General features: G+C 39.6%; 1 protein-coding gene across 1 annotated transcript in view; it reads left to right on the forward strand.

Moving 5' to 3' along the window:
* Nucleotides 1-9,692, forward strand: part of LOC117508623 (SR-related and CTD-associated factor 4-like) — a 97,706-nt gene extending 88,014 nt beyond the window's left edge. Inside the window, exons 17-18 of the mRNA XM_034168421.1 lie at nucleotides 5,272-5,407; nucleotides 8,711-9,692. Of these exons, the coding sequence (XP_034024312.1) occupies nucleotides 5,272-5,407; nucleotides 8,711-9,117 (543 nt within the window). The 3' untranslated portion in view covers nucleotides 9,118-9,692. The remainder of the gene's footprint in view (nucleotides 1-5,271; nucleotides 5,408-8,710) is intronic.
* Nucleotides 9,693-10,267: the final 575 nt, after the last annotated feature.

Below are 10,267 nucleotides of genomic sequence, written 5' to 3' on the forward strand. Positions count from 1 at the left end.
ATGATGTTGAACAGTCTTTGTTTTCAGGTCATTTGAGAGTTGTTTTGAGGCTCCGATGTTGCCACTCATTAGAAGAGATGCAAAGAGGGGAAACATTTGCAAATGGCCACCTTAAATACTCTTTATCATGATTGGATTCACCTGTGTAAGGAGGTCAAGGGTCAGTGAGCTTACCAAACCAATTTTGTGTTCCAGTAATTGGTGCTAAATGTATTCAAATCAATAAAATGACAAGGATGCCCAAATTTATGCACCTGCCTAATTTTGTTTAAATACGAGGTCTGTTAGAAAAGTATCCGACCTTATTTTTTTTTCAAAAACCATATGGATTTGAATCACGCCTGTCGATTACGTCATTCGCCTGTGGGCAGTCTTTGAGTGAGGAGTGGCCCACCCTCTCGTCGATTTTTCATTGTTTAGGAATGGCTCAGAGACTGCTGCTTTGTTTGATAAAAATGTTTTCAAAAGCTTTAAGGCACAACTGAGTGGACACCATTCGATAAATTCAGCTGGTTTTCGGTAAAAATTTTAACGGCTGATGAGATATTTTGGTCTGGTAGTGTTGCCTTAAGGACGGCCCACGGCGCCTGACGGCGATCTGCGCTTCGAGGCGGCAGCGTCTCGCCGTTTCAAGTTGAAAACTTCCACATTTCAGGCTCTGTTGACCCAGGAAGTCGTCAGAGAACAGAGAACTTTCAGAAGAAGTCGGCATGAGGAGTTTATTCGGACATTCCATTGTTAACAGACATTTTGTAATGAAAGAACGTGCGGGCAGAGTCGCATGTCGGGCTGGACCCGACCGCGGGGGGTCGCGACAGGAAAAACACCTCCGTTGGAAACCTTAACGGGCAAGTTGGAACATGCCCAAGCTGTTAAACAATTTCTCAGTTACTCACTTGTTGAAAGCCATCAAAAGCCGCCTGAATTTTACAAATGGTTTTCAACACGGAGGTGTTTTTCCTGTCAAGGCGCACACAGATTCGCCGAGTCGTCACGGAAACGACTCGGCGAATTTGCACGCACGTCTTTAATTACAAAATGTCCTTAAACAGTGGAATGTCTGCATAAAGTCCTCATGCCGGCCTCTTCTGAATCTTCTCTGTTCTCTCACGACGTCCTGGGTGAATTAAGCCTTAAATTAGGATGTTTTCAGCTCGAAACAGGCCGACGACGGCGCCTGGAAGCGCTGCGCGACGTTCCGCTCCGTGGGAAGTCCTTACAGCGACAGAAACACCCCATAATCTCTCATCAGCTGTTAAACTTTTCACCGAAAACCAGCTAAATTTCTCGAATAGTGTCCACTCGGATATTCCTCACAGGTCCAGAAAAAATTTTGATAAAGCAACGCGCGCCGTCTCGAGCAGCGTGTGAAACAAAGGAATTCAGCCGAGAGGGCTGGACCACATCTCACTCAAGGCCTGCCCACAGGGAAATGATGTCACCGACGCGTGAAAAAACTCACGCATGCGCACGAGGGTTCAAGCATGATTGGTGTAATCGCACGTCATTCAAATCCATATAGTTTAAAAAAAAAATATTAAGTGTCGGTTTCTTATCTAATACACCTCGTAATTATTGCACACTGTCTGTAAATACTAGAAGCTTCATTTCACTTCTCAAATATCAGTGTGTTTGTCTGCTATATGATACAGTATATTTAACCCTTCTCATCCTGTATATCCCCTCGATGGGAAATTTCACTTTTATTTATGAGATACTGACAAGCCAAAATGAGGCGGGTGGTAGGCAGTTAACTGAAATTTCTGATCCAAACAACGAATGATTTATGAAGGAAAATCATGAAAATTATCTGGGGTGCCCAAACCTTTGCAACCTTTACAACTGCAAAAGCTAAGATGATGGGTTGCATAAGTAATGGGCCCCTTTGGTATAATACCTGTAAATAATCAGTTTAATTGGCAGTTTTCTTCAGACAAGTCAGGGGATGGATACATGAACATTTCTAAGTCACTGAATATGTCTTTATGGAAGTAAATGTGTGCCATCAGAGTTTGAATTTGAATTTCTAAGGCTTAATTTGTTTAGCATTAAACTATTCAGCTTAAAAAAACTCAGCCTAAACAATTCTGCCTCAAAAAAATTCAACCTCAAAAAATGATCCCTTAAAAAACAAAAATCAACCTCAAAAAATAGAAAACCAGGGAGAAGCAATTGATCCCTGTCTCAATCATCCAATGTTTATGGAAGTAAGTCTGTGACATTGGATGATTGAGACAGGGATCGATTGCTTCTCCCTGGTTTTCTATTTTTTGAGGTTGATTTTTGTTTTTTTGTTTTTTTACGTTGAATTTTTTTTTTTAAGGGATAATTTTTTGAGGTTAAAGTTTTTATTTATTTATTTATTTATTTATTTATTTATTTATTTTGGGGGGGGGGGGGGTTGAATTTGTTTGAGGTTGAATTTTTGAGGCTGAATATTTTAAACCTTTAAATTCAACCTTACAAATTCAACTTCAAACTCTGATTTTGATGCTAAAAAAAAACTGAACCTTAAAAATTCAAATTCAAACTGATGGCACAGATTTACTTCCATATGTCTTGAACGTATGAAGAAATACAACCCCAATTCCAATGAAGTTGGGACATTGTGTAAAATGTCAATAAAAACAGAATACAATGATTTGCAAATCCTCTTCAACCTATATTCAATTGAATACACCACAAAAACAAGATATTTAATGTTCAAACTGATAAACTTTGTTTTTGTGCAGATATTTGCTCATTTTGAAATGGATGCCTGCAACACGTTTCAAAAAAAGCTGGGACAGTGGTATTTTACCACTTTTACTACGAAGCCACACTGTTGTAACGTGCAGAATGTGCCTTGACATTGTCTTTCTGAAATAAGCAGGGACGTCCCTGAAAAAGACGTTGCTTGGATGGCATGTGTTGCTCCAAAACCTGGATGTACCTTTCAGCATGATGGTGCCATCACAGATGTGTAAGTTGCCATGCCATGGGCACTAACACACCCCCATACTATCACAGAGCTGCCTTTTGAACTTTCCGTTGGTAACAAACTGGATGGTCTCTTTCCTCTTTTGTCCGGAGGACACGACGTCCATGATTTCCAAAAACAATGTGAAATGTGGACCCATCAGACCACAGCACACTTTTCCACTTTGTGTTTGTCCATTTCAAATGAGCTTAGGCCCAGAGAAGGCGGCAGCGTTTCTGGATGTTGTTGATGTATGGCTTTCGCTTTGCATGGTAGAGTTTTAACTTGCACTTGTAGATGTAGCGACGAACTGTGTTAACTGACAATGGTTTTCTGAAGTGTTCCTGAGCCCACACGGTAAGATCCTTTACACAATGATGTTGGTTTTTAATGCAGTGTAGCCTAAGGGTTCGAAGGTCACGGGCATTCAGTGTTGGTTTTCGACCTTGCCGCTTATGTGTAGAAAGTTCTCCAGATTCTCTGAATTTTCTGATAATGTTATGGATTGTAGATGATGGAATCCCTAAATTCCTTGCAATTGAAAGTTGAGAAACGTTGGACTATTTTTTCACGCAGTTGTTCACAAAGTGGTGATTCTCACCCAATCTTTGGGTATAAAAGAAGCATCCCCCAAAGGCTCAGCCATTCACAAGCAATCATGACACTCACAATTAGTGTCCTCAGTTCCCAAACACTTATTGAGTGTTGTTAGAAGGAAAGGTGATGTAACACAGTGGTAAACATACCACTGTCCCAGCTTTTTTTGAAACGTGTTGCAGGCATCCATTTCAAAATGAGCAAATATTTGCTAAAAAAATAAATAAAATAATGTTTATCAGTTTGAACATTAAATATCTTTGTGGTGTTTTCAATTGAATATAAGTTCAAGAGGATTTGCAAATCATTGTATTCTGTTTTTATTTACATTTTACACGTCCCAGCTTCATTGGAATTGGGGTTGTACAAACAGTATGGCTGTCTATGGTAAATCTGTGTGGAGTAAACAGTTCTCAAAAACTGAGTGACTGCAAGAAGAAGAGTGAGGAAAGCCACCAACACACCCAGATAACCCAGAAGAAGTTACAGGCTTCTGTGGCTGTGCCTGAAGAAATTGTGTGAAAACAAGGGAGCAGCTGAAGGGACTCACTACATTGATTTCCAAGTTGATTTTATGCTGTAATCTGTGTTGTAACCCTGTTTTGAAAGAGACTATATGCTTGCTGCAGTTTTAATTTAACACTTCAGAGTTTCATGTGAACAGTTCCATCACTGAGGTCCTGCAGGTTAAACAGTTCTTGGTTCTGGTGTTGGCTTCAACAAATTATTACTCAAACAGATCGTTGAAAATCTTTGTCACTGTAATATTTTTTTCTTTTAAAAATGTGGACACTGTGAAGTATTTGCCAGTGATGCTGACTGAACGGTCCTCCCTACCTTCACTGCGCATGCGTCATTTCGGAACTCAGCAGCGTCCTTTCTGAGCGTCACCTCGTTTCTGCTTCAAACTGCACTCCAGTCATCATCTATCTCAGTGACAGATATTTGAAGCTTTTGTACAACAATCATTTCCACATAAATTCAGTATTATTTCATAATAAAAGACGGGGGACCCAGCAGAACGCCACAACACGTCAGACTCGGACATGCTGCGGCGCCTACATCATTTCAGAGCGCCAATAACAACTCGTTGATTATTGGCTCGTTTCTGCTTAAAACGGCCTCGTTTCTGCTTAAAACTGACTATAAAATTATTCAAGAGGTTTTACTTTATCTGATGGTTACTAATCACATTATTCCCTTTGATCGCTTTGGGTGTAGAGAGTCAGACTCAGACGAGCTGCTGTGGTCTGAAATGACGCATGCGCAGTGAAGGCAGAGCAGATCAATTTTTAAGGGGGACCATTCGGTCTGCAACACCAGGCGTCTGAGCGCTACACTGTGACTGTCCACTGCTCCTCGTGGTGGGAGTGTGTCTAACTGTAACTAGGATGGGTTAATGCAGAGGACAGATTTCATTCTATATGTATGTATGTGAACAATGACAATAAAGGCTCTGTTTGTTCATTCATTCATTTCCTTCATCAAACTTGTCTTTGGCCTAGAGGGTATTTGACATGCTGTTTCCTTTTCAAATGAGGGAACGATAAGTTTGATACAAAAGAAATGTGATGATGAAAAAGCTATTTAATGCTGTGCACTCATGATGTTTTTCTGCAGTAAAGAAAGTTCTTGCTCTAAAGCTGCTGCTCCACCCCACCTGGCTTTATTTTTTTGGCTTTAATCATTGCTGGAATTTTTTTTTTGTCTTTCAGGTGCCACAGCTTCCACAGACAGCACCTATAGGAAGTCCACCCACTTTAACACCTCCTCCCATCATGCTGTCCCCAACATCTGTCCCTGCAGCCCCTTTCATTGCACCAGAATTTGACCGCACTCTGCTCCAGCAAGGTAAGACAATCACATAGATTCAGGGCCACTCACTAATTTACAAGTCAGCCGGTCAGTCAGCAAGTCAGCAGCTCAAACCGAAGTCAAACTCCTTGTATTCTGTGGATACTTGGTGAATAAATGCTATTCTGATTCTGAAGTCTATCATGTTGCCAGATTGTCAAGAAAATATGAACACATCTCTTTAATTTATGCAGATAACTTTAATCTATACTTTAATTCTCTTAAGGCCCAAGTCTTTGTCTGTGTCTGGCAAAAAAACAGATTGTAATTTTTCAGCCAAATTTACCTGTGTAAAATTTAAATGAATGAATTAACCAATTTTTTGTGTCATGTAAAATTATCTGAAGGTGTGTGTCACGTACTGAGATGACTCCCGTACCAGATTTGTATATTTGCTATCTGCACATGCGCAAAAAACGGGAACTTTGTTTTGTGCCAAGTTTACCATTTCTGTGTGCAGAAAGGATGGAGAGCTGCTTTCAATTTATGTGGAAAAATAACCCACCTTTTAAACCGGATTTTGGTCCGCACACAGAAAGGGTAAACTCAGTGCACAGCAAACATTCCATTTTTCACGCAGATGTTAGAATTTATTCCCATTAAACCTGATTTTGGTCCGCACACAAAGGATAAACTCAGTACAGAACAAACTCTCTGTTTTTCATGCATGCGCAGATAGCGAATGTACAAATCTGGTATGAAGTAATGTCTGTAAGTGACAATGTGCAGTAAGATTTTTCTAAACAAAATTTTGTCAAAGTTTTTGGGTTTTTTGTTGTTTTTTGTTGTTTGTTTGTTTGTTTGTTTTTAAGTACATTATAAATCCCATTGCTCACAGTGAAGACACTCAGCTCCTGCTAATGTTAGCCCATTGGCAAAGCATAATGTGATGCTAACAGGTTTTCAAGCTTATGTTAACCCATTATTAAGTTTTTATGCTAACGTTAGCCTGTTAGCATCATGTTATATCATTCTAGTGATTTTTCGAGACATGTAAATGTATAAATTCATTGTGAATCACAGCTTTGAGGTACTCCCCTCAAGTTTTTTTTTTTTTTTTTTTTTGGTTTTGTTTTTTAGCCAGTTATAAATCCCGCTGCTCACAGTGGAGGCACGCAACTCATACTAATGATAGGTGCGATGTCAGTTCTTGGACGTTGGTCCTAGCGCCAAGCCAGTTATGCAACATACGAGGTCTATCAGAAAAGTACCTTTTATTTTTTTTAAAAACTATATGGATTTGAATGACGTGCGATTACACCAATCATGCTTGAACCCTCGTGCGCATGCGTGAGTTTTTTCACGCGTGTCGGTGACGTCATTTCCCTGTGGGCAGGCCTTGAGTGAGATGTGGTCCCGCCCTCTCGGCTGAATTCCTTTGTTTCACACGCTGCTCAAGACGGCACGCGTTGCTTTATCAAACGGGACGTCGCGCAGCGCTTCCAGGCGCCGTCGTCGGCCTGTTTCGAGCTGAAAACATCCTAATTTAAGGCTCTGTTGACCCAGGACGTCGTGAGAGAACAGAGAAGATTCAGAAGAGGCCGGCATGAGGACTTTATGCGGACATTCCACTGTTTAAGGACATTTTGTAATGAAAGACGTGCGTGCAAATTCGCTGAGTTGTTTCCGTGACGACTCGGCGAATCTGTGTGCGCCACGACAGGAAAAACACCTCCGTGTTGAAAACCATTTGTAAAATTCAGGCGGATTTTGATGGCTTTCAACAAGTGAGTAACTGAGAAATTGTTTAACAGCTTGGGCATGTTCCAACTTGCCCGTTAAGGTTTCCAACGGAGGTGTTTTTCCTTTCGCGACCCCCCGCGGTCGGGTCCGGCCCGACATGCGACTCTGCCCGCACGTTCTTTCATTACAAAATGTCCGTTAACAATGGAATGTCCGAATAAACTCCTCATGCCGACTTCTTCTGAAAGTTCTCTGTTCTCTGACGACTTCCTGGGTCAACAGAGCCTGAAATGTGGATGTTTTCAACTTGAAACGGCGAGACGCTGCCGCCTCGAAGCGCAGATCGCCGTCAGGCACCGTGGGCCGTCCTTACGGCGACACTACCAGACCAAAATCTCTCATCAGCCGTTAAAATTTTTACCGAAAACCAGCTGAATTTATCAAATGGTGTCCACTCAGTTGTGCCTTACAGTTTTGAAAAAATGTTGATCAAACAAAGCAGCAGTCTCTGAGCCATTCCTAAACAATGAAAAAATCGACGAGAGGGTGGGCCACTCCTCACTCAAAGACTGCCCACAGGCGAATGATGTAACCGACAGGCGTGAAAAAACTTTCGCATGCCCACGAGGGTTCAAGCATGTCTGATGTAATCACACGTGATTCAAATCCATATGGTTTTTGAAAAAAATAATAAGGGATACTTTTCTAATAGACCTCGTATTTAAAAAATGTAACTTCACTTAAATAAGGAAACAATTCTGCAACATAGTGTCACAATTTATCAAATATGAACTGCAAGAAGATTAAATCTATAATTTAGAAGGACCATGGAACATGTTTCTCAGTGTTTTCACAGTAATTGCTCTCAGGAAAGACTAATAATTCAACAGATTATAGAAAAATTTATTGGCTGCATTCATAATAAAGTATATTTTATCAGTTCATATTTTATAAAAATATCATGACTAAAAAACCTACGAAAATATTTACCCATTGTTATTTGGGAACATTTCTATACATCATTAATTTAATTAAATAAAGTATTTTTATTTGAAGGGTATTTAGGCTAGAATACAGTGGATTTATCCATGAGATTGCACTAGTAACCAATAATATTGCAGTTGTTAAATACTATGCATATTTTAGTACCTAGAAGTGAGAACCAGTGGTTCTGTTTGTTTTACCAGTGGGTGTGCTGTAAAATTCCATGAGTAAAATAAAATTATTAACTAGTTAGCATTATTTCTGATAAACATTTGTGTTCTGGAATATTGAAAAATATGACATTGCTCATTTTGTTTTTCCTGGCAATATCAATCATTTATGTTTTTTAAAATTTTCCTTCCTTGAAAATTAAAAAATGTAGGTAATATGTACCCCCATATACAGTGCTTAGGTTGATATTTACCCCTATATAGTGACAGCCTTGTAGACTACATAAAATTTTTATTAGCCAGGTTTAAAATTTTTGAAATCCATGCTTTGTTCCAGGGTCTTGCATTTGACACATGATATGAAATTGAAATGTGCCACAACCCTTTTCTCAGAGAAAGTGTGTTCACACTTTAAACTCCACTTTCTACCACATTTGTTTATTCATTTTACTTGTTTGTGCAGCTGGAACTGGAATGCTGACAGAGTCCACCAACGATTTGAAAGAAGCTCAAATCACATGCTTGGATGTGAACAGTAACAGCCACCTGGGATCTTCTGCAGTACCAGTGATGAACCTGCCAGGTCCGACTGCTATGCAGGGTCCCAGACTGGGTGTGCCACCTCTGCAGCACCCCCCAGCCATGCCCAATCTGCCTACATTTGTTTCACCCCCAAACATGTCGCACGTGCCTCTGCCAACGATGCCCACACGGCCCATGTTCTCCCCAGATAGATTCAGAGTGCGCATGCCCCTCCTTCCTCACGGCCCACCCTACATTCGATCACATCCTATGGGACCAGGGGGCGTGGATGGCAGGGGTGGGAGGCCGGGGTTTGGGTACACACCCTTCCACAGAGGCAGGTGGTAGAGTGTGCTTGAATATTGTACCTCAGGGGAGACGATACTGAAACACTGAGACAGATACTAACACATACAAGGATACAGATTTCAGAAGTATTGCTGGTGTGGATACAAATATTTCAGAATCACGCTTGAGCTTTATTTTGCAACACCGGAACTGTGTCTTTGTTGTATAAAGACTGAGTCATAAGAGCCTGTAAATACTGTGTGCACTTGTTGCTGTTTGCTATCTTTTGTATATTTGACATTGTCTCCTACATGCTTAGTTCTTTAATATTGGTATTGGGAAGTAAAAAAAAAAAAATCTAGTTTTTACTTGTATTCTTTCACCAGAGTTTTGTGTGAAATTGTTCTTTGATACCTTTTGGTATTTTGTTTTTAGAAAAGAGCCTTACAGCAAAATTTAATTATTATTCTCAGCTGTTGCATTTTATTTGATGCAGATATGAGATTCCATATGCTGTCAGCAGAGGGCAGAATAAACCTCATCCTGGGTCACATCTTGTAGAGTTCTCCAGTGAATAATTAAAAGTAATTCCACTTGATCAGGTCTTTTTATTGTAGTTGTCACACCGACACCTTTAATATCAAAGTAGATGTGCAGACTGTGATCGTGTTTGGAGCAATAACTGATGACATTAATGTTGCATTTGTTTTTTGTTTTGTTTTATAAACCTCTCTGACTTGTAAACAAACTTTTCCTTCCTCTTAACACCTTACAAATGGCAAGATTTGTTTTAACTACATCAACCTTGATCTTTTTATTTATTAAATACATTTAAAATTAAATGTCAACATCACATTTTTACTACTAAGAAACTTGTGTTTTTGGACACTGTTAGTTTGTCGATGTGTTCGGAGGATTAATAATTAGTAATTTTCATGAAATCTGATGACAAGGTTGATCTGATAACTATTATATTTTGCCACAAATTGACAAATAGGAACTGAAGTGGGAAATTTAATAAATTTTGTTTTCTTTATTTGTTGCTAGATATAGTATGTTCAATAACTTTTTTAAGTTGATGACAGAAATTGTTCATGTTAAAACCATTAAATGTGTGGCAGAATAATGGTATAATTATCATGAATAATAATTTTTGAACATTCCAATATAGGATTTTTAATTTTACCCCTCAGCATATAAATGGCTGACA

This window comes from Thalassophryne amazonica, chromosome 4 (genome assembly GCF_902500255.1).
Source record: "Thalassophryne amazonica chromosome 4, fThaAma1.1, whole genome shotgun sequence".
Classification (NCBI taxonomy): Eukaryota; Metazoa; Chordata; class Actinopteri; order Batrachoidiformes; family Batrachoididae; genus Thalassophryne; species Thalassophryne amazonica.